We start from the raw sequence: 24,776 nt of genomic DNA on the forward strand, positions 1-24,776 counted from the left end.
GGTCGCTCTATGTTCCAGTTAAACACAATGATCTTGTCTTAGTGAAAGGTATAGCATAAATAAAACAAGTTTAATCATTGATTTCATTAGAACCACCATATCTCAAGTATAGCAGCTAAGCATAGCTACCCAACAGAAAGATAAACCCAGGTTGACAAGAAATGATCACAAAAACTAGGCAAACCTTAATAGGACCCATCAAATTAAATGCAAGCATATGCAATAGTGATTAAATAAAGTTATTGGGATAAAAGCACAAGGACACACTTGCCTTCCTTTAAGTAGTGTTGCTGCTCAGAATGTCTTCAACTTCTTGCTCTTGAATGTCCTCGAAGTACGTTCATTCTACTCGCATCAATCATCCAAGACAAACATCCAGAGCACGCACATACAAGCAAACAAAATAACTAAATTAAAAATAGTACACCAATCATCATAAATAGTACTAAAAAGCGGTACAAAACTACTCTACATATTAAGATGAACATGTGAGCGAAAGAATCACTCAAAACGGAGTTAAAACATGAAATCTATGGGTTAATCAAGGTTGCAAGGACCTAGTCATGATTAACCGCAGACGACAGGAGCTAGCAAGGAAGATTCCCAAGACACATGGAACAGTGCTTGTGAATAGATGAAAACCTGAGGTTGGATCTACAAAAGCTCTCGGTAGGACTAGATTGATGAGATAAAAAAGGTTTAGGGGGGTTATCTGCAGACTGACCTAGACACAAAGGAATATGACAAAAATTAAAGGATTTCTCAGAGACTAAAACGGAAAAGCATCTTATCTTCTTCCTCCTCCAGACTCCATCCGCTTCAATCGGTCGGTGGCCAGCCAGGGGCATGGGCGACAGCGGCGCGCTAGGCAGCGGGGCGGCGCTCGGCGCAGAAGGCATCGGTGGGGCGGCCCGGTCCAGGCGGCGGTTCAGGCGGACAGAACCAGGCGCAGGAGTTACGGTTGCACAGAACAAAAAAAAGAGGGAGAAAGAGGGGATAGCTGGAATGAAGCCTGATCTCGCACATGAACGGCAAAATGGAACGAGAATGACGAGACGATTGAGATGGTGTGCTCACCTCCGGCCGAAAACTTACGGTTTTGCCGGATTTGCTCGCCGGAGTTGGAGACGAGCTCGTCGGACTTGGGGAAGACGACGGAGCCGACATCGTACTCGTGCAATCGACCACACCACAGCATAGAGCTCGAAGAGAGGAACTCCATGGTGGTGTCGGTTTTCGCCGAAAGTCCACGGTTTCACCGGAAAAGCTCGCCGGAGTTCGGAGAAGACCGAACTTTGACTTCTACGGAGGAGAGGCAACTCGCAAAAAGGTCTTCAGGTCTGTAATCCTCGCGTCGAGACGAACACGGTGATATATATATATATATATATATATATATATATATATATATATATAGGCCGGGTTTAGAAAAAGTTATTTTCGAGTTGACTATTTTTGAATTTTTTGGGTTTATTTATCTGCATGAAAACAATTCAAAAAAATAGCTGAACTTGTTTTTCTAAAGCAAGAAAAATACCTAGAAACTTCCAAAAATCCCGAAATAAATCTTAGAGTTGGACTGGGATACAAGAATCCAAATAAAATACTTGGAGTTAATGAAAAGGATTATAGAGCCTTCCAAAAATTGGATACAGCTCTTAGAAAAGGAGAATAAATTCTAAGAAAGCTAGAAAATACAACGTCTAAACGCATATTAAAATATTTGCACTCGAGAAACACCAAGATGCATCAGCACGAATGCACAGATATAGAACATCGTTATTTAATTTAATTTAAAAAACAAATAATTATTTTCCTATACTAAATTTCCTATAAAGAAAAAGAAATGTTGGAAAAATTTTAAAAAATTATGAAAAAATTATTATTTAATTATTCCTTTTATTCCCGTCCTGAAATTCAACCAACACCCAGGCAAGCACAGTACTATCCCACATATCCACCGCTTGCACCGTCCCGACCCGCCCTTCTCCCACGACAACCTACGCCTCTTCCTCGCATGGGCGAACAACGAGAGTTGCACGCGTGCGTGAGCTTAAGGACTGCAGGGTCGCTGCGCCGAGGCTGGGAGCTTCTCCTTCGCCGATGGCGGCAGAGGCAGATCCATTGCATGGTCGGGTGGGCAGCAGTCAGTGCCGGCCCTGGGGGTGGGCTAGGTGTGCGGCCGCCCTGGGCCCCCAAATCCCAGGGGCCCCACCTAGATGGCAGGTTACCTATATTGCCTAAATCGTGATTAATAGATCAAAGCTTTTAATCTGTGTCGACCGCCGCCGCCGCCCAGGACTGCCGCCGCCACGTCAGGTCACAGCAAATTCTTTTTTCTTGTTACATGCGCAGAGGCCAATCTGCTCTTGTGCTATTCCTGTTGGCCGCTGGTCCTCACTTTGTTCTTGTTTGCTTTTCATCAGGCTGTCTAGTGAATCGTGACTTGTGCTGTTTGCTGTCCTCCACTCGTGAGCTGTCGTATTGTTTGCTGTCCACTCGTGACCACATCTGAGGTGATTGGTTTAGCTTGTGGACCTTGCGGTTGCGAGCAATTTTCTTCTGTGATTAGGTGATTCAATTGTTAATTCCCCAATTCTCCATATTATTAATTATTAATTATTAATTTACTATCACAAGTTATTTAATTTTAACTGATTTATAACTATCGGATATTTATAATGTTTCAGCATTGTGGGATATCATGTCGTCTAGAAAATATGAATCTGGTAATGAGAAAAGGAAAAGAAAAAGATGTGTCGATGGGTTGATAGAATCACAGAGGAGCTATGGATAAATTTTTCAAGACTAATTAGAGACCTGGGAGTAATACGGGCACTTCGACGAACCCAGATGAGTTGGCAATAGTTGTTGTGGATGAAGCAACTAATGGGAATCATGAAGAAAATGTTAACATCAACATCGATGATAACAATGTAAGTGACTCTGAGAACACAGTAAATGCATCAGGTGCACATGCACAGTCTGCTAGTGTTGATGAGGAACCAGTTTACACTTCAGATATTTATGATCCAAGAAATTGGGATAATCTTGATAATAAAGCAAGAGACATATTAGTTGAGAAAGGGCCTATAAGAGAAGAAAATATCGAATTAAGCAATGGAGAGGTACATGATAGAAAATGGTTAGTTTATTCGAAGCATGTTGACAAAGTTTTTTGTTTCTGCTGTAAGATCTTCAAGTCTAGCACTAGCAAGAGTCGTAGTTCCTTAGCAAGCGATGGGTTTAGAAATTGGAGGCATATCAGTGAGAAGCTTAGAGAACATGAAAATAGTGTTGAGCATATTAGTAACATGAACAGTTGGAATGATTTGAGAGCTAGACTGCGGAAAAATGAAACAATTGATAAAGAATTGCAGCAGCAAATCACAAAGGAGAAAGAACGGTTGCGGCAAGTTTTGTTAAGAATAATAGCTATTGTGAAATTTCTTGGTAAACGCAATTTGGCTTTCAGAGGAAGCAGTGAGCAGCTTTATAATGATAGTAATGGTAATTTTTTAGCTTGTGCTGAGATGATTGCAGAATTTGACGTGGTAATGCAAGACCACCTTAGGCGCATTCAGAACAAAGAAATTCATTATCATTATCTTAGTCATAAAATTCAGAATGAGTTGATATCTCTTTTGGCTTCCGATATCACAAGTTCTATCATAAAGGTTGTTAAAGAGGCCAAATATTTCTCCATTATCCTAGATTGTACCCCTGATGTCAGTCATCAAGAACAAATGACTTTATTAGTTCGATGTGTTAATTTGTCTACTGGCAAGATAAAAATTGAGGAGTACTTTTTGGGATTCCTGAAGGTGGATGACACATCTGGTTTGGGGCTTTTTAATGTATTGCTTGAATCTATGGAGTCTTTTGGCCTAAAAATTAGTGACATAAGGGGTCAAGGCTATGACAATGGTTCTAATATGAAAGGAAAATACAAAGGGGTAAAAACACGGTTACTTGATATCAATCCAAGAGCATTGTATATGCCATGTGCGTGTCATAGTCTAAATCTTACTCTTTGTGATATGGCAAAATCTAGTGGGAAAGCTGTTTCATTTTTTGGAATTGTTCAACGCATATATGTATTATTTGCTGGTTCTACGAAAAGGTGAAATGTTTTGCTTAAACATGTTCCTAGTCTAACTGTGAAATCATTGTCCAATACTCGTTGGGAGAGTCGAATCAAAAGTGTTACAGCAATAATATATCAAGCTACTGAGTTAAGATCTGCTTTGTCTGAGTTACATCATGCTTCTGACATTGAACCTAAGGATAGAAGTGATGCAAAAAATTTATTTGATGCACTTGGCAGCTTTGAGTTTCTACTTGGTATGGTTATCTGGCATGATATTTTATTTGCTGTAAATAAAGTGAGCAAGAAGTTGCAATCGCCAGCCATGTGCATTGACTCTACTTTGAAGCAAATACAAGGTATAATGCAATACTTTGAGAATTACAGAAATGAGGGATTTTCTTCTAGTCTGATCATCGCCAAAGGTATTGCAACAGACATGGGTGTAGGGGAAACATTTCTAGAAAAACGTCGTGCTACGAGGAAGAAACAATTTGATGATGAAAGTAATTGTCAAGAAGAAATTTTTGAAGCTGAGAAGGCTTTTGAAGTTGAATATTTTTTTGTTTTGGTTGATATGGCGATTGGTTTTTTGAAGAAGAGATTTGAAGAACTTATGGTGTTTAAAGATATATTCGGATTTTTGATGAGCTCAAGCACTTTGAAGTCATTAAATGATAATGAACTTGAAGAATGTTGCACTAAATTTGCCGAAATTTTTTGTTTTGATGGTTCATCTGATGTTGAGGTATATGATCTTATTTCTGAATTAAAAATTATGAAGTTCACTTTGCCAGATGGCGTAATGTCAGCTATGGAGATTTTTGAGCATGTCAGAGATGTGGATTGTTATCCTAATATCTCCATTGCTTACCGATTCTTATTTACGGTGCCTGTGACTGTCGCATCGGCTGAAAGAAGCTTTTCAAAGTTGAAGTTATTGAGGAACTATTTGAGGTCAACAATGACTCAAGAGAGGTTAAACGGTTTGGCAACATTATGTATCGAGAAGAAATTGTTGGATGAGATTGACATCAACCCTATCATAAGTGACTTTGCATCAAGGAATGTTAGAAGAAACTTTTAAGGTACTATGTATAAATAACTTGATATGAATATTGTTTTTAGATATATTTAAGTATTTATTGGTAACATTTCATATATATTTATTATAATGTTTATACTAAAGGGTCCTGATTTTTATTTTTGCCCCGAGCCTTCCAAATCTCAAGACCGGCCCTGGCAGCGGTGGCTGCCGCCACGGTTCTGCAGGAGCGGACGTCAGCTGGCACGGACGCTGATGAGGAGGTGAGGACGGCCCCGGCCTGGAGCCCGGAGCTCACATCATTGCTCGTGATCTCGCCCACCCGCAGCGTAACAACACGCAGGCGCCACCCAGAGCACCCCTCCGGAATCTGGTCCTCCGTAGCCCGTAGCTCCAGACCTCCACTCTCCATGAATCTGAACAAGCGTTATCAATCCAATTAGCTTTTATATACATGGATTCTACACTACCAGAATTCCAAAAGGCCCATCATGTGCGAACACACCTCGATATGCAAAACACCTACAAGCACAGCTCAATTCCATGAACCTACACGTTCTTTGGACCTGCTAGTCCTCCCCCAACAACCACGGCGCTGCATATACGCTCATAGCAGCACCGCTCGTATCTGCTTCAGCTTCGCCGCCCAGGCCTAGCACAGTTCCCTGTGTGCCGCAGTGGAGCCACTGCATGCCACAGGGCGATTTTATCATCAGTACAGAGACACTCTTTTGGAGCTCATTTAACAGCCAAATTACAGACAAGAGGGGGGATTTGGATACTTTTTAGGGACAAAACGGGAATTCACCTTCCTAATTTTTTTCTGTAAATTTGGCCCTAGTCTAACAATTTCCTAGGTCCGCCACTAGCTCCACGTCATTGGTGATTAGCCATTTTGAGGATCTCAATGTGTATTTTGGAAGTTTGAGGATCTCAATGTGTATTTTGGATTAAGTTTGAGTTTGAGGATCTAAATGGCATTCCAAGTTAAGTTTGAGAACTGACCGTACGTCTTACTTCAAATTTAATTAGCAGTCACAACAAACCTAAGCATGTAGCTAAAACCTTCAGAAAAATTTAGTGCTATTTTTTCAGATGAAATTTTAGTTGAATATCCACCTACAGAACCACACAAGACACCACAAAAGTTCGCCCATGGGCCATGTGGACCCAGGATTGCATTCACTTTTTCGACCAACACGATAGTAAACGGATCAGAGGAATAATAGTTGGAGTCACGAGACCAAATCGATTACGACTGGACGACAAGTGCGACAGACTGTGTAGTACGACAATAGTTGGAGTGTGACTGAAACGACAACTCGTTGATAGTTGCATGTGACTTCTCGCGTACCATTAATATTTCATATTTATACTGGATATAAATCTTTTTTCCTATGTCCATTCAAATTGGAGTTCATGTGTTTATATATTTTTATTTATTTTAAGAACTAACTGTGCTAATCGCAACCAGTAATGTTTCTTAGGGTGGAATCTGTCCATACAAGTTCTAGATCTCGACTCGGCGCATGTGTTCATATTTTTATTAATCTATTTTAGTATTTAGCCAGTTATATTTTTTCAGTGGTAGGTAGCATGCTGGAGACCACTGTGGTGGCTTCGTCTTTACGAGATCTGCTGACTAAGTGTCTTGAAAATGATTACAGTACTAAGATTTTGTGTGTATATAGGGGTGGGTGTGTGTTTTTAAAAAAAAAGATACCGTACCGGTAATTGTATTGGTTCCACTAGCAGAAATTAGCACCGTGATCGATAATATGAGCAGCTAGATGAGTAAGACAACATGAGCCTATAAAGTAGGGTGCAAGACCACACGAGCGAAGAGTATCAGCTTCTTGCCTTGTGCGTATCTTGCTGAAAGTAGGCTGCACCTCTGCTCTCCCGGGCTTCTCCGGTTCAACCATGGACAAGATGCTCCACTCAGCCCCGATCCACACCAACCTCCCGGACTGCTTCGTCTTCCCAGCCGACAAGCGCCCACCGGCGACCGCCGCCGTCGTCTCCCTGCCCATCATCGACCTGTCCCGCAGCCGCGACGAGGTCCGCCGTGCTATCCTCGACGCCGGCAAGGAGATCGGCTTCTTCCAGGCTCGTCCATCGATCAAACTCGCCGTCCTTTCCCTCAAATTAAGTTAAGCCGATGCCAACCCAAATTTGCATCACGGTGATTAAGCTTGTCGACTGTCGTGGCGACTGCATGCTGCAGGTGGTCAACCATGGCGTCTCTGAGCAGGCGATGCAGGACATGGAGGCCGTGTGCCAGGAGTTCTTCCAGCTGCCGGCGGCGGAGAAGGCGGAGCTCTACTCGGAAGACACCCAGAAGGCCACCCGGATCTACTCCAGCACCATGTTCGAGACCGGCGGCGAGAGGTACTGGCGAGACTGCCTCCGCCTTGCTTGCTCCTTCCCCGTCGCCGACAGCCCCATGGCATGGCCGGACAAGCCCCAGAGGCTCCGGTAAGGATTCAGATCTCACGTGCACAAATCAACTTATACAGAGTACTTATTAGCTTCCATGATTGTCAAATGGGGATAAAGAATAATGGTAGTAATGAGCTTCTGTTTCGCTCCTGTCCTGCACTGTATAGGGAGGTTGTTGAGAAGTTCACCGTGCAGACGAGGGGCATGGGGATGGAGATACTGCGGCTGCTGTGCGAGGGCCTGGGGCTCCGGCACGACTACCTGGAGGGTGACATCAGCGGCGGCGACGTGGTCCTCCACGTCAACCACTACCCGCCGTGCCCGGACCCGAGCACGACGCTCGGCCTGCCGCCGCACTGCGACAGGAACCTGCTCACCTTGCTCCTCCCAAGCATGGTCCCTGGCCTCGAGGTCGCCTACTATGGCGACTGGATCAAGGTCCAGCCCGTGCCCAACGCCTTCGTCGTCAACTTCGGCTGCCAACTTGAGGTGATTCATTCACCATCACTTCTACTAGTCGCTTTCAAGCTCTTCAATCATTCAGTCCTTTGGGTGTCGACACTATTTACTGATAACGAAGTCTATTGGGTCTTGGTTTCAAACTTTCAATGCAGGTTGTGACCAATGGGCTTTTGAAGAGTATAGAACACCGTGTGGTGACCAACTTGGGGGTGGCGAGGACGACCGTGGCGACGTTCATCATGCCCACCACAGACTGCCTCATCGGCCCCGCGGAGGAGTTCCTCAGCGAGGACAACCCGCCGTGCTACCGCACCCTCACGTTCGGCGAGTTCAAGCGCATCTATAGTGTTGTCAAACTAGGGTCGTCGCTCAATCTCACCACGAACCTCAAGAACGTTCAGAAGGAGACATGAAGCAAGAGCACAAGTGATTCAGGATGTTGTCGATCTTTTATACGTTCCCAATTCCCATGTGTCTGCAGAGGACATGGATCTCAGTTACATGCTGCTGCTGGGAGCGTAATGTGCACTTCAGCACTTGTCCTGTTATGACAATAAAAATGACAAATAAGTGACTGTATACATGAGAGGGAGATATATGTGCATGGCTTGTTCTTGCAAAAAAAAACAAAACAAAAAAAAACAAATCACAACAAACTTGGTGGCAAATGCAGAATTGTTGGCACCTACTCCTTGATGGCAACCAGCTAAGAAGAGAAATTTCAGAAAAGACCGGAAGAGAAAGGATATCCTCCTCCATGGCAACCAGCCAAAACTAACCTCAAATTAGAGCAGCCATATTCAGGTCCTTCGTTCTTGCAATTTTGTCCTGTCACTCTCTGCGCCATCAATGTGCTCAGCGGCGGATTGTCCTGCTACCATCTGATCTCACTTCCCACGCTATCAATTGTCCTACATAAAACGGTTGGCACCAAAAACCAAATACAAAGCTCATCCCTTGACCCATTGGTTAGCAAAAATACAGAAAATGGTTGGCAAGTGACACAAAACTCTTAGCTAAGAGAGTAATTTCGGAAAAAAAATCTTGGAACAAGCTACGTATCTTCATCTCATTAACGTCACAAGCCAAAACGAACCACCTGTAGCCATGTTCCAACCTTCACGCAATCTTGTTCTGTCTATTTCGGCACCTACAAAACTGGAACAGAGAGGACAATAAACTGTCCTTGTGCTATCGATTTTCGCAGCGGTGACCATGACCACATGCAACTCCAGCTTGTAGCACACACCATCGTCACCTCCGGCGGCTGCCGCCATCGGATGTCCGGATCCGGCCTCCTAAAAAATGAGCATTATTCATCTAACACGTCAGTATCGGTCAGAGATTTAGATCCGGTAGGGTCCAAATTTAGGGATCTTGTAGCTTTTAATACCGGGTCATATTACCATCCGGTTCTCTATCTTTTAACATCGGGTGGTGTTATGACTGACCGGTTGGTGTAATGATCCGGCAATAAAAGATCTTTCACGGGTTACTTCAAATGGAAAGCATCTCCTTGTCCATCACCATGTGTTGTGTAGGTGAGATTGTAAATAACCTTGCGAGAGGCTTGAGGTCCCGGGTTCAAATCCCACGCGTACATGCATATTTCACATGAAAATCACACGACATGCGGCACCCTCCACTACTAGAGACGACTACTAGAGACGGGACTATCACTGCCGAGCCATCAACATCGGTTTTGAGCGAACCAGCGGTGATAGAGTATCACCGCTAGTCTGGAAGTAGGTGTCGGTGATAATTATCACTCCCAATTCTTTACACGGGCCTGGGTGTAAGGGAGTATCACCGCTGGCTCTTTTCTCAGACCGGCGGTCAAGAACCTACACGGTACAAAATCCCCTTTTCCAACCTTCTTCTTCCACCCGACGCCACCACTCCTTTCACTATTGTTGCGGCCATTTTTCTTCCAATTGGTTAACAAAACTCCCATTTTGGAAGGATACAGATTAACAGCTTATTTTGAGGTTGGTAACTAGCATTCCTTTCAATTCTTAGCTTGTTTGTTGGCCAGATTTTGAAATTTGGCATGAATTTGGTGCTCAATCCCTTGTATTGGTGGCAGCCCCACTCATATCTCACTTGGAAAAATATCAGAATACTCCTGCAAAACATTAGCAATAGCAGGGGGCAAAGAATACTGCATATCATGAATTGAAATCAAAGCATCCTTGCGTACCAAAGCATAGGCAACAGAAGTGCAAGCAACCAATTCATTAATATCAAATTTAGTAGCAAGCAAGCAGTGTCCTTTCAATCTTATCTCATCTTTCTTAGTACCAACAGATTTGGTATTTTTATTGCTCTCAGTTTTAGCTTTTGTAGCTTTAGCAACATCATCACGCACAATAGCTTCATGAGATATAGGAAGCAAAATAATTTTCTAACCATGGTGTATAAGGGAATACTAATTTGATCTAGCATGATGCATAAATCCGTGTCAAATTGCCATGGTCTACCTAGCAGAAATTACAAGCTTTCATAGGCACAACGTCACATTCAACAACATCACGATACGAGCCAATAGCAAAGCACCAGCTTGGTTACCTTTACCTTACCACTATTGTTCAGCCATCAAATGTGATATGGGTGTGGATACGGTTTGGTTTTAAGTGCAAGCTTCTACATCATATCGCTACTAGCCAAGTTGTTGCAGCTACCTCCATCAATGATTAAGCGATAAGAACACTCTTTAATGACACACTTTGTTTGAAACAATGTATGCTGCTGATTCTGCTCCGCCTTCTCCATTTGTGCACTAAGCACACGCTGCACAATGAGGCTCTCATAACGCTCTGCATCCGCTGCACCAATCTGCTCTTCTGGTTGTTCGTTGCTACCTGCATAGTCAACGGCAAGCAAAGCAAGTGTATCTTCATCAAAATCACTAGCAAAGGAATACCCACCATCTTCTTTAACCACCAAAACACGCTTGGTAGGACAGTCACGCTACACGTGCCCAAAGCCCTTGCAACGATTACACTGAACATCTCTTGTTCTTCCCGTAGAAGCAACCGAACAAGCACTAGCGGCTGGTTTCTGGACCGACTTGGTTGCTGAATTTGTTGGAGAACCACGTGGTTTGTTGCTGGAGAGAGGTGGTGGTGCTGGTCGACTCGGCGTGGGAGTCGGGGGAGGTGCACATCCGGTCATGGAAATAGTCATGCATGGCTTCCATAATGTAGATTTTCCTGCAGAACATTAGACTTTGCACTAGCACGTCGTCTCTGCATTTTCCTTTCAACTTTACAAGATAAAACAAACGAGTTACATTATTATAATCTTGTTGGTGCTAGAAATCGGCTGATCGAATTCCCAGCGTCGGACACACGACCCGGGAGAATCTGCTTAGCTCCTGTTCGGGTGATCACCCTGGTGCGGTTCGCGCGGCGTGCCAGCCAATCTGACCTGTTGATTGGCAAGGAAAGAAACGTGTCAGTTCCCAGAGGTTGCGATCGGCTAAGGTTCCGATCTCGAGAAAGCTTATCAGCGAATTGGCCAATTTGCCGTAATAAAGAAATCGGCTATGATGCAACCGATTACCAGGCAACGTTTATAAAGAAGACTGCTAGAGTAATCTAAACAACGCTACAGTAGCAACACTAGGAACAGATCTAATCGGCTATGCATGAAATAGGTAGATTAAACAGCGAAGTACGAGAAAAGCCGAAATTACCGGTTCCTAGCTGGATAATTGGTGATAAAACTAGAACAACAGGTAAAACCTAGAATTCTAGTAAATATCGATAACTGATGAATAAATCTAAACGAAACAACAGCGATGCGCCCGAAGTTAAAGCTTAGAATTTACTCGATAAGCGGAACTTACAAGATCGGCCGGAGGTCAAGTTGATGCAGCCCTGCCAACCCGTACGAACTCGTGAAAAAGGAGAAAAAGTGTTGGCGAAGTCGCCTGCTTGAAAGTAAGTACGAGGAAATAGTAGTTTGTTGTATTGAGTTGATGATGATTACAGATCTACAAGGGTGGCTATTTATAGCCCCGTACAAACGACTTCTTATCCGACTAGAACTCTATCTCTAAATTTAAACAGAAAACGAATATTTACAAGTACGATTCGTACTAGGTCGATTATTACGCGCTTCATGGGCTGATTCCTTCTTCATCTTCATAATCCTTTTTAAGCCCATATCGGCCCAACTATTCCAACCTCCTAATCGGCCGATCACCTCATCGGCAAGGGGTAACCGATCAGGACCCACATGTCGAGGGCTCAGACTCACTCCGACCCTGGAAACTAAGGTCGGATGAGGCGGAGATCCTCCTTTGGAGGGTCGGGCGCGTCCGATCCCAAACCTCAGGGGTCGGGCGAGGCGGAGATCCTCCCTTGGAGGGTCGGGCGTGTCCGATCCCAAACTCAGGGGTCGGGCGAGGCGGAGATCCTCCCTTGGAGGGTCGGGCGCGTCCGATCCCAAACTCAGGGGTCGGGCGAGGCGGAGATCCTCCCTTGGAGGGTCGGGCGCGTCCGATCCCAAACCTCAGGGGTCGGGCGAGGCAGAACTCCAAGGATCAATCGACCAATCCTCGACTGTAGCATCAATTGGCCGATCTTTGACTACAGCACCAATCGGCCGATTTCCAATCGTGCCCTTGTATCTCGCCGTATCTCCTAATTTCTTCCACTTCTAACGCCGATTTTACTCGTGTCAAAATCTGGCGTCAACACATGCCCCCCAGTTTCGGAGTAAAACATAGTCTTTACTTCGAAATTCTTTTCAACTTCTCATCCAAAACAGACGCAATGAAAACATCCTTCCGTTTCGCGGTCTCCAACCTGATGATTGCAATCTTTTCAAAACGAGCGCCCACGACAACCACTACTCCCGAAAAACTCGAAACGCCGGCGCGGTAAAAATTCCACTTTTACCCCTTCGCAGACCTTCTTTAAATATCAGCACATCCCGTACTCCTTACGAGCTCACGTCCTTCTTCTTCAGCGCGCATGCTTTCTTCTCCCTCCAACACTTTCCTTAGTCCTCCAATTCTCCAACGCCTCCTTCCTTTCGCATTCCCTCCTACTTTTCCAATGGCGGCACCTTCAGGCACCTCACCAACGCGCGAAGCTCCAGAAATGGTGCCTTCGGCGGAGGTTCCAGTAGCGACAGCGGCGGCTCCATCGACGGAAGAAGAAGCTCCATCGGCGAAAGTTGAAGCTTCATCCGAGATCCCATTGGCGGCTTCATCGTCTGAAGCTGCACCGGCGACTTCGTCGATTACGAGGAGCTTCATCCCGGAGGTTATTACCGAAACTCTCCCTTATCAGTAATGCATTTACTTTAGATCTATTTCTTACCCTCGCACCCCCTTTTCCTTTTTAGACGGTTAGGCATCGCATCACCATTCGTCTTACAGAAAACCTCGGCCTTATCTGCCTTGGGCCCATGGGAAACCCAGATCCAACCAACTTAATCAATTTGGAAACCCATATGATCCCCTTCAAACAATCAACTATGGACCTAGATCACTGGTTGGGTACCTTTAGGTCTTGGCCGAACGAAACTCCCGGTTGGAGGGAATGGTACCAGCGGATAGCCGCCTCTAAGAAGGTCCAATGGGACGAGCTCAAAATTGGCCAGTGCATTGATCTATCCTTGTCCCAAATGGAACGGAATGAGCCGTTAGTGGTGGCAGCTTCTTACTTCTGGTCCGATGCTCTCAACGCATTCCTGTTTGGACACGGACCCATGACCCCCACATTGGCCGATGTAGTCTTGCTGACCGGCCTGGACATTTCTTCCTCGGACACCCCTTTCCGCCTTATAGCCGCAACATCACATCGGCTGGCCACAAGGGGAATCGGCGGGTGGAAAGGTTTCATCAGATGCAACAAAAGGGCCGGATCTGTCGAGAACAGAGAGCACACGGCCTTCCTGATGATGTGGCTAGAGAAGCACTTCTTCTGTGGGAGAGCAGCTGGTCCATCTACCAATACCCAAGCTCTGGCCGAAGCATTATCGATAGGGACTTCTGTTCCTCTTGGAAAGCACTTACTGGGAGCAGCCTACCACATGCTTCACCAAATCGGCATCAAGTTATCCTAAGGGGAGCCGATTGGAAACCCAGGTGGACCCTGGTGGTTCATTAACCTGTGGCTAAACTTGTACATGAGCGAGATCTCTCAGCAGCGAGTGGAACACATGACATTCCCCAGCGTCGAATCGGTAGAGAATTCCACTGTCCGACGCCGGTGTACATCTTTCGGCGAAGCGGCATCGGCCTTCTCTGGTTGTTCGTATTCTGCTACCAAGGTGGCCGAATACTTCTGGTGTTTTTATAACGGCTTCAATGAAGATGCAACCGTCTGGTTCCCTTATCGGAGAGATGACCCAATCTTTGAACTCCCTTCTTGCTTCGACTCAACCACCGGCCGATTCGACGAAGATCTCACAGATGAACTAATGAAACCGGGGATCTTATCGGCCAACTTCTTCTCAGGAAAGGATGCCCCTACATATGAATTCTACAACCCTTCCGTTGCAGCACGGCAATTCGGCATGGGTCAACTGCCGATTCAGGCATACTTCGTCGGCCGAGCAAAGTTCAGAGATGAGCTCACCAAGGGTCTTGACTATAGTCGGCTGCGAGATCGGATACCAGACTCCAGTACCATAGACTTGAATGACTGGATAGTAGCCCCCTTTGCTGTCCAACCATTCAAGCTATGGTGGGCTGAATGGAAACAGTACCTGTTCTGCGCCTCCGCATCGACATACTGCAATCTCCTGGATCCAGCCAACATCGATCCAAACGCCGAGGTATTTTTTCCCCTAGCCGATTTTCATTCCTTTATTAATGCGGTTAAATATGTACACTAACATCTTGCTGTTGCTTCAGTCTGAAAACCGCGTTCCCCCAACACGCAGTCGGAGTGGCCGGCCGATAGAGGACCATCACCCATACACCATCTTCCCCCTTATCGGCTATGATGCCCCTTTCATGGATGTGATTGCCGGCCGATCGAAGCAGGCGCAGAAGAAGGTTACCAAGAAGACCAGTCGCCGAGTACGAGCTCGTATAGAACCGGCCGACCCTCCTATGATCGCATCGGCAGAAACTTCGGCCGCATTGCCCCTTCCAGCTGCTGGAGAAGTAGATACTCAAATCGTCACGCAAGCTGGGGCGGCCGCTGCATCATTACTGGTGGAGGTCATGCAGGTAAACTTGTTGTCTGATCCTACCGATTGCCATCTCTATACTGACTCTGATCCTACCGATTGCCATCTCTATACTGACTCATCTTATTTTAGACTGCACAAATCACTTCTGTGGACTCACAACAATCGGCAGCAACCCAATCGGTCATCAACACGCCCACGCTTCCATCTGCCGAGGTATACTACTCCTCAACCGATTCTCCTAGTATTTAGATGATGTTCTTATTCAATCTTTTGACACAGGTCACCGGCACGCTAAGCGCCCCCCCTAATCAACCAATGGTCATCTTTCGGGAAGCTGGCCCGAGCAAAGCATCAATCATTGTGGGGTCTTCTTCTTCTGATGAACCGATGGTACCAGCCCCTAAATCGAGGATAACGGCCTCTCAAACGCAGTCTGAAGAAATCCGTTTCAAGGAGGTAAGAGACTTCCCACCCTTAATCGACCGATTTGCCATCACCATCGGCTGATTTGTTTTTCCTCTTGACTTACTATTTCCAGGAACAGGACACCCCCAACAACAGCCTTTTCTCATTTGCGGTCGCACTCTCCGATGACAAGGAAGTCGCCTCTCGCCAGGTCACTTTGAGCTCCGTCCCTAATGACGTCCGTGCCAAACTCGCAAGCATCCGATCCCTTCTTCAAGAGGACATTGGCCGATTGGTAGAAGACGCCTCGCCGATTCGGCAACTTTTTGGTGATGTCAGCGGGCGAGTACCAGAAGAAGCGGAAGAGGCCTTGGCGCCGGCAGCGTATATCGAGTCAATGAGGATTCCGGTCTTTAGGGCCCTGCGCCATATGGCCGACCGCGCCAAGTTGACCAAGACTCGTGAAGAAGAAGACACGTACAAGCGTCAAGCTCAAGAGGTGCATCAACGGATTCACTTTCTGGAAGACTCTCGCCCGGGGATCGTCGGCACTATAGATCACCTCAAACGCTGAAGGGCAGAGCTTGCCAAGGAGATGGAGCAGGTGACCAAAGCAATAGACGCCGAAGAGAAGAGGCTTCAGGAGCTCCCTTCTGTCATCGCCGATCTAAAACGGGAGAGGCAGCACCTGGCTCACGAATTCCTCAAACTCCACCGCCATATGTCAGAAGTCCCCGGATCGGCAGAGGATGACCAACGGATCCTGGACTCTGCCGATCAGATCCGGCGCCGAGCGATCGCAGCTATCGATGCCCTTCTGGGTGACCTGTAAAAGTACTGGCAGTTCTTGTACGAACATTTAATGACCCCTTTGACCGTCCTTCGTGGCGCCCCCTTATTTATTACCTTTTTCACTTCCGATGGGATGCGTCTTACCAAACATCCACGCCTTCCTTTCTTATAAACACCGGCCTAGGTGACCATTCCGAGAGTACCTGTCTAGCTCAGCTTCATCTTCCCCGACCTGTTGATGTAAACATCGTCCCTTGATCGGTTGTGATAGTCTGGGGGATGCCGAAACGGTAGACGATATGGTCTCTTACGAAGTCAACCATAGTAGTCGATGTTACGGCCCTTAACGGAATTGCCTCCACCCATTTGGTGAAATAATCAGTGGCCACCAGAATGAACTTGTGCCCTTTGCTTGACGGAGGATAAATTTGGCCGATGAGGTCTATTCCCCAACCTCTGAACGGCCATGGTTTGATAATGGGATTCATGGCCAATGCGGGCGCACGTTGGACATTCCCATATTTCTGACAATCCTGGCACCCTTTATAATATTTGAAGCAATCTTTGAGGATCGTCGGCCAGTAATACCCATTATTCCTAATCATCCATTTCATCTTATGTGCCGATTGGTGGGCTCCACACACTCCTTCATGGATTTCTCCCATCAGAGTCTTAGCCTCCTCCGTTCCTAGACACTTGAGTAGGACGCCATCAACTGTTCGGTAGAACAAGTCGTCTTCCAGTAACACATATTTGGTAGCATGAAAACGTACCCGCCGATCCACTTTCTTAGACGGGTCTTTCAGGTAATCGGCAATCTCCTTTCGCTAGTCATTGGCCGCAAGCTCTAGAGCCATGGCGCCTTGAATCGGCCGATACCCAGATGCGTGTTGGGCGAGCTTGTTGGCATCCTCGTTGTGATTCCTTAGGATGTGCTCGATAACTGCCGATTTGAATTCTTTCAGAAGCAGCAGGCAATCTTCGTAATAAATCCTCAATATATCGTCCTTGCACTCAGACTTCCCTGTTAACTGATCCACGATAAGCATGGAATCCCCAAAAATTTCGATGAAATCAGCTTTGACTTCCCTTAGTAATTGTAATCCCTTCAGTACAGCTCGGTACTCTGCTTGATTGTTAGTGGCGGATGCTTCTATTGGCAGAGAGAAATCATAGGTTGCCCCCCGAGATGATATGAGGACGATGCCGATTCCTGATCCGGCCCCACATGATGATCCATCAAAGTATAAGGTCCAAGGTACTGGTTCTACGAAGGTAGCCTCTGGCCCGCAGTGCTGAGCAACGAAATCGGCCATGACCTGACCCTTAACGGCTTTTGCCGATTCACATCGAAGGTCAAACTCTGACAAAGCCAAGATCCTTTTTCCGATCCGTCCTTTCAAAATCGGCAGTGATAGCATGTATTTTACCACGTCGTCCTTGCATACGACCACACATTCCGCTGATAGCAAATAGTGCCTGAGTTTGGTACATGAGAAGTAAAGGCATATGCACAACCGCTCCACTGGAGGATACCTTGTTTCGGCGTCCAGAAGTCTTCTACTGACATAATAAATTACCCGTTCCTTTCCTTCGAACTCCTGGACCAGAGCCGACCCAATAGCTCGTTCGTCGGCTGATAAATATAGTTTAAACGGCTTACCAGTTTGAGGAAGGACCAATACCGGTGGTGAGATCAAGTACTGCTTGATATCTTCCAATGCCTTGCGTTGCTCTTCCCCCCATATGAACTCCTGGTCGGGCTTCAACTTTAATAATGGTGTGAAGGCTTGGATTCGCCCAGACAGATTAGATATGAATCTTCTGGTGAAATTCACCTTGCCGATTAAAGATTGCAGCTCAGTTTTATTCTGCGGGGCCATGACTTTGTTGATGGCCGCTATGGTCTTCCGATTGATCTCTATTCCCCGCTCATGCACCATGAATCCTAAAAATTGTCCGGCGGATACGCCGAAGGCGCACTTATTTGGGTTCATCTTCAGCCCATGTTTCTTAGTGCATTCCAATACTTGTCGTAAATCGGCCAGATGCTTCTGGTGTCCTTTTGACTTGACTACGACGTCGTCGATGTAGATTTCTACTAGTATGCCGATAAGTTTGTGAAATATGTAGTTCATGGCTCTCTGATACGTAGCGCCGGCGTTTTTCAAGCCGAAAGTCATTACCACCCACTCGAATAAACCAAGGTGACCCGGGCATCTGAAGGCCATTTTGGGTATGTCTTCTTCGGCCATAAGTATCTGATTGTACCCAGCGTTTCCATCCATGAAACTAATAACCTTGTGTCCCGCGGCGGCATCTATCAGCACATCGGCCGTCGGCATGGGGTATCCGTCCATTGGTGTGGCCTGATTGAGGTTCCTGAAATCGACGCATACGCGTAGCTTTCCGTTCTTCTTGTATACTGGTACAATGTTGGAGATCCATTCGGCATAACGGCATTGCCGAATAAATTTTGCTTCAATTAGCCACGTTATTTCGGCCTTTATGTCTGGTAGGATTTTAGGATTGCACCGCCGTGCAGGCTGTTGATACGGCCGATACCCTGGCTTTATGGGTAACCGATGCTCAACAATAGATCGGTCTAATCCGGGCATCTCATGATATTCCCAAGCAAAGCAATCCTTAAATTCTCTTAACAAACTTGTTGGCTTACATTTGTATTCCGGATCTAAATTTGCACTAATATATGTCGTCCTTGGTTTGGTGCCATCGCCTAAGTCTATCATTTCTAATGAATCGGCCGACGTGAACCCGTGTCCCAGCTTCCCATCTTCTCGGGCGAACTGATCCATTTTAGTCTGAGTCTTCGGAGCCGACTGCTCGGATCGGCTGTAGGCCAAAATCGGACACCTTCAAGAAGTCAGTATCCCATACTCTCCCGGATATGCACTTGACGGTTTCGCAGCTCCACTGTTGCGTGTCGGCTGCCGCGATGCTGTATGCGGAATCGGCGGTGACCACCTCGATGTTGTCGCCGACCAATTGTACAAGGCATTGATGCATTGTAGATGGGATACAGCAATTTGCATGTATCCAGTCTCGGCCGAGTAGCATGTTGTAGGACCCCTTGCCATTAATGATAAAGAAAGTAGTAGGAAGGGTCTTACTGCCGATGGTGAGGTCGACGCAGAGAGCGCCGCGAGCGGGGGATACGTTGCCCTCGAAGTCCTTGAGCATCATATCTGTCTTGGTCAGGTCATCATCGCTCTTCCCTAGCTTCCGGAACATGGCATACGGCATGATGTTGACTGCAGCCCCTCCGTCTACCAGTAATCTGGTGATGGGTCGGCCGTTGACAAGCCCTTTAAGAAACAACGCTTTCAGGTGTTGCCGTTTGTCTTCTTCGGGCTTCTTGAATGTGGCTGTCATTGGCTCCAAAGCCAATTGCGCCATCTGCTCTTCCATTGCCGACATGTCCTGTCGGTCGGCAGGAGTCATGAATTCCATCGGCAGTATGAAAACCATGTCGATGTCGGCTGCTGATTCGTCGCCTCCTCTGTCGTTTCTTTTGGGGCGCCATACCTGAGACCTGCCGTTCTTCTCGCCTGCCGTATGCCCTTGCTCTTCCTCCTGTTGTTCCCACTGGCGAAGATGTTGGATTCTCCGTTTTTGAGACTTGGTCAATCCATCGGGGCACCATCTGGGGTTCACCGGTTTGGTTCGCGGTCTAGCACGTTCCCATTCCGGTTCGCGTCCTAGAGGGTTCTCGTCTGACACCCGAGCATCGGCCGTTTCTTCAAGCCGACTGTGGACGCTGACCTTGTTTTCTGGCCTGTCATGTCGATCAAATCTGCCCCCCGACCCATCATTACGCCTGCCTTCCGACCGGTCATACCGGTCACTTCTGCCCCCCAGCCGATCACGTACTGGAGGGCGCCGGTCGTCTTGGTCGCGCCAGTTCCTGCTGATCGGCTCTGATCTCCCATCTCTGGAGCGAGACCTGCTGAACGGCCGATTGTTACGATACGGGTCGTTGCACTCGGGGCAATTATCGGCCGAAGGCATCCTGAGGTTGCTTTCCCAACAGTGGATGAAGAACGGACATCGCTAGTGATCTTCATGTCACCGCATTGCTTCTTCCCGGGATCTTGAGCGTTCATGTTGCCGCTGATATTTGTTGAGCAGGAATTGGGAAGTAATGGGTCTGCGTGGTTCTCCTGATCCGTCGTCATCGTCCTCCATCCGCCGTTTCCCCTTGACGTCTTCAGGTGCCGCTTGATTCCTGGGGTCTACGGCGCCGCTCTTTTTAGCCGATTCGGATGTCAGCACCTTGGTTTGGAGCGAATTCTTTCCCGTGTCAACCATGTTGGTGGGGAAGGGGTGCTGGTCGAAATTCATCGGCTTGGCTGGTTTTGTTGGCACTTCAAATTTGAGTCTGCCCTGCTCAATGGCCGTCTGTATCTGCTGCCGGAAGATTTTGCATTCATTAGTCTCATGGGAGGTAGCGTTGTGCCACTTGCAATATTTCATCTTCTTCAGCTATTCGGCAGAAGGAATCGCATGGTATGGCGAGAGCTTGATCTGTCCTTCCTGGAGGAGGAGGTCGAAGATTTTATCGGCCTTTGATGTGTCAAATCCGAACGTTTCCGGCTCCTTCTTGCCGAACGGACATGATACCGGCTTCTTCCCTTTAACCCATTCCGCAAGGCCGATTTCTGTGTCTTCTTCGGTTTCAACCTCTTCTAAGTATGCCACCTTCTTCTGGAAGTTCCTCCGTGGATCAAAAGAACGTACTTCTTGACCGGACAATCGGTGGACGATTTGGCTCAAGCTCTCAAACTCCTGTGAGGCGTATTTTTCTTTGATGTGAGGTAGGAGACCTTGGAAGGCTATATGGGCCAACTGTGCATCAGTCAGGGCCAGGGAGTAGCACTTATTTCTGATTTCCCTGAACCTCTGTACATATGAGGATATCGGCTCGTCGCTTCTCTGCCTGAGGCTGGTCAAATCGGACAACTTCATCTCATGTACCCCGGCGTAGAAGTATTTATGAAATTGCCTTTCCAGATCGGCCCATGTAATTATCGAGTTGGGCGGTAAGGTTGTGAACCACTGGAAGGCCGACCCAGACAGGGATGACGAGAAAAGTCGCACCCGTAGAGCATCCTGCGCCGCTGCTTCTCCGCATTGGATGATGAATCTGTTCACGTGTTCTACGGTTGAGGTGTCGTCCAGCCCCGAAAACTTGGTGAAATCAGGAACTTTATACCGATGAGGAAACGGCAGTAAGTCGTATGTAGGCGGGTACGGTGTCCTGTATGTGTAGGTCTGCACCTTCGGTTTCAAGCCGAATTGTTCCTGAATCACCTCTGCTATACGTGCCGACCAGTCCGACTGTTGCTGGTAAACCATCAGCTGAGGAATTGGTACGTGCTGGTATATTGGCGGCGGGATGACTTGATGTTGAGTGAAAGCGTGTGGTGTTTGATGTGTCATAGCCGGCTGCGTATTCAGGGTCGGCTGTTTGAATGAGCCGCTTGTTTCGTCATATAGTATGAGCGGCGCGACGCCCCGGAGTACTTCCGTTGATTCTGCTGCTCTGCTCATCTCTGGTGCGACAGGCTGGTACTGCGGCATGGTTGGTCGAGTGGCCGCCTGGAAAGACGCCTGGAATTGGGGGCTTCCATGGTTGGCCGGTTGATCCTGGACGGCCGTCACTGATGGTGCCTCCCAAGGCGCTGGATTAACCGGAGGAAACTGCGCAGAGGACAACTGAATGGGACGTGGCTGGAGGTGTTGCGTGCCAATAAACCCCATAGGGATCGATGATGAGGAAGCATCAGAACCCCCAACTGGAATTTGGATCGGCTGAGAAACCGAATAAGGTGTATTTGGATAACTCTTGTTCGGAGCCATAATCGGCGGAGTATATGCCGGCCCCTGGTACCCTTGAGATACACCGCTAGCCAAGGAGCTGATGATGGCATTGTACACCGTATTAGAAAGCACCGGGGATTGATCGATGAAAGCTTGATAGACATCTTGTCCGAGTCCTCGGTGATTGTGATCTGGTGGGGAGTTGGAAATGGAGCCTTTTTGATAGTCTCCCCGCTCCTGGTACGACTGAAGGACTGCAGACATGTCTTCCGGTAGTATGCCGTTTGCCTCTCTAGTTCTTCCTTCTGGTCATCCCTGAGATCTGCCTCTGTCACTTCGATGACGTTATCTTCGGAGACTTCAGCAGCTTTCGACATGGTGGCGGTTGTATTGGTCCCACCAGGCGTGCTAAAAGTGTGTTGGCGCTAGAAATCGGCTGATCGAATTCCCAGCGTCGGACACACGACCCGGGAGAATCTGCTTAGCTCCTGTTCGGGTGATCGCCCTGGTGCGGTTCGCGCGGCGTGCCAGCCAATCTGACCTGTTGATTGGCAAGGAAAGAAACGTGTCAGTTCCCAGAGGTTGCGATTAGCTAAGGTTCCGATCTCGAGAAAGCTTATCAGCGAATTGGCCGATTTGCCGTAATAAAGAAATCGGCTATGATGCAACCGATTACCAGGCAACGTTTATAAAGAAGACTGCTAGAGTAATCTAAACAACGCTACAGTAGCAACACTAGGAACAGATCTAATCGACTATGCATGAAATAGGTAGATTAAACAGCAAAGTACGAGAAAAGCCGAAATTACCGGTTCCTAGCTGGATAATTGGTGATAAAACTAGAACAACAAGTAAAACCTAGAATTCTAGTAAATATCGATAACTGATGAATAAATCTAAACGAAACAACAGCGATGCGCCCGAAGTTAAAGCTTGGAATTTACTCGATAAGCGGAACTTACAAGATCGGCCGGAGGTCAAGTTGATGCAGCCCTGCCAACCCGTACGAACTCGTGAAAAAGGAGAAAAAGTGTTGGCGAAGTCGCCTGCTTGAAAGTAAGTACGAGGAAATAGTAGTTTGTTGTATTGAGTTGATGATGATTACAGATCTACAAGGGTGGCTATTTATAGCCCCATACAAACGACTTCTTATCCGATCCCAAACTCAGGGGTCGGGCGAGGCGGAGATCCTCCCTTGGAGGGTCGGGCGCGTCCGATCCCAAACCTCAGGGGTCGGGCGAGGCGGAACTCCAAGGATCAATCGGCCGATCCTCGACTGTAGCATCAATTGGCCGATCCTTGACTGCAGCACCAATCGGCCGATTTCCAATCGTCACCCTTGTATCTCGCCGCATCTCCTAATTTCTTCCACTTCTAACGCCGATTTTACTCGTGTCAAAATCTGGCGTCAACAAATCTTTATAAGCAAGGATGTCATAAATTTCTCTATTTAACCCACCCAAAAATCTGGCTATAGAAGGTTCGCCACCCTCATCTAAATTACAACGTAACATACCCATTTGCAATTCTTAATAATACTCCTCTACACTTTTAAGTACCCAGTCTTAATTATTGCAACTTATTTAACAGATCACGTGCATACTGAGAAGAAACAAATCTAGCCCGCATAACCCATTTCAAAGTATCCCAAGTTTGTGGCATGTTATTAGGATTTTTCTTGCCATGTTCTATCCACCAAAAAGAAGCAAAATCAGCGAACTTACTAGTAGCAACCTTAACACGTGCATTCTTAGAAAATTCATGACATGCAAACTTTTGATCAACAGCAATCTCCCAAATAATGTATGCAGCAAGATCATATTTACCATCAAAAGGAGGTATCTTAAATTTAATCTTACTAAAAGCATCATCATTATTATGTACCTCACGTTGGTGGTTACCACCCATACCTCTACGATTAGTACATAGCCGTCGTCGATCAAGAGCATGTTGGTCATCTTGTTCAATATCGGCAACATATTCATCCCTATTGTCCTCGACACGCTCATCCTTCTTGTTATCTCCATCACGCCCATTATTGATTTTGGCATGCATCTCATCAAAATACCTCAAAACAGCAGCAAGACTTTTGTCAATACGAGCAACCGATGTCTCCACCCATGTAAGCTTGATGTTGGTGTCGATCTATGTGGCCTCCAATTGCCCAATCTTTTCGTTCGTGACCTGCAAGTCATTATCAAGCCCTTTTGTGTGCGTCTTCACTAGCTTTTCAAAATGTTGTATGATGCCCTTGGTGTCCTCTGTTCCTGTCATGGTTAGACAAACAATGGCAACAAGAAAACAGATGGTGAAGAAATAAAAACCCTACAGCTATTAGGATGTAGCTATTGCAAGGTGCTCACTCTCAACCCGTTTCACAAGCTCTTACCAATTCTTACCTTGCTCAACAGGAGGGGACGACAACCAACAAGTCTGCAACCGTAGAACGAAGTGTATCGGTGTCATACCAACAAGACCTGTCAAGCTATAGTCGAATATGTGGAGCTGTAGGTGGGCTGAAGCAAGGAAGTACTAGCACTATGT

General features: G+C 46.8%; 1 protein-coding gene across 1 annotated transcript; it reads left to right on the plus strand.

Moving 5' to 3' along the window:
• Positions 1-6,933: 6,933 nt before the first annotated feature.
• Positions 6,934-8,617, plus strand: LOC117847021 (2'-deoxymugineic-acid 2'-dioxygenase). The gene is made up of 4 exons (XM_034728157.2): positions 6,934-7,241; positions 7,360-7,610; positions 7,742-8,063; positions 8,189-8,617. The coding sequence occupies exons 1-4, from the start codon at positions 7,056-7,058 to the stop codon at positions 8,447-8,449; spliced, it is 1,020 nt and encodes a 339-aa protein (XP_034584048.1). The 5' UTR covers positions 6,934-7,055; the 3' UTR covers positions 8,450-8,617.
• Positions 8,618-24,776: the final 16,159 nt, after the last annotated feature.

Source organism: Setaria viridis, chromosome 3 (assembly GCF_005286985.2).
Source record: "Setaria viridis chromosome 3, Setaria_viridis_v4.0, whole genome shotgun sequence".
In the NCBI taxonomy this organism is placed as follows: Eukaryota; Viridiplantae; Streptophyta; class Magnoliopsida; order Poales; family Poaceae; genus Setaria; species Setaria viridis.

Bases quoted from the DNA above. Each gene is read 5' to 3' on its own strand.
- LOC117847021 (XM_034728157.2), top strand. From the start codon at position 7,056: ATGGACAAGATGCTCCACTCAGCCCCGATCCACACCAACCTCCCGGAC. The intron at 7,242-7,359 runs GCTCGTCCATCG...TGCATGCTGCAG, and splicing joins AGGAGATCGGCTTCTTCCAG to GTGGTCAACCATGGCGTCTC. The intron at 7,611-7,741 runs GTAAGGATTCAG...TGCACTGTATAG, and splicing joins GACAAGCCCCAGAGGCTCCG to GGAGGTTGTTGAGAAGTTCA.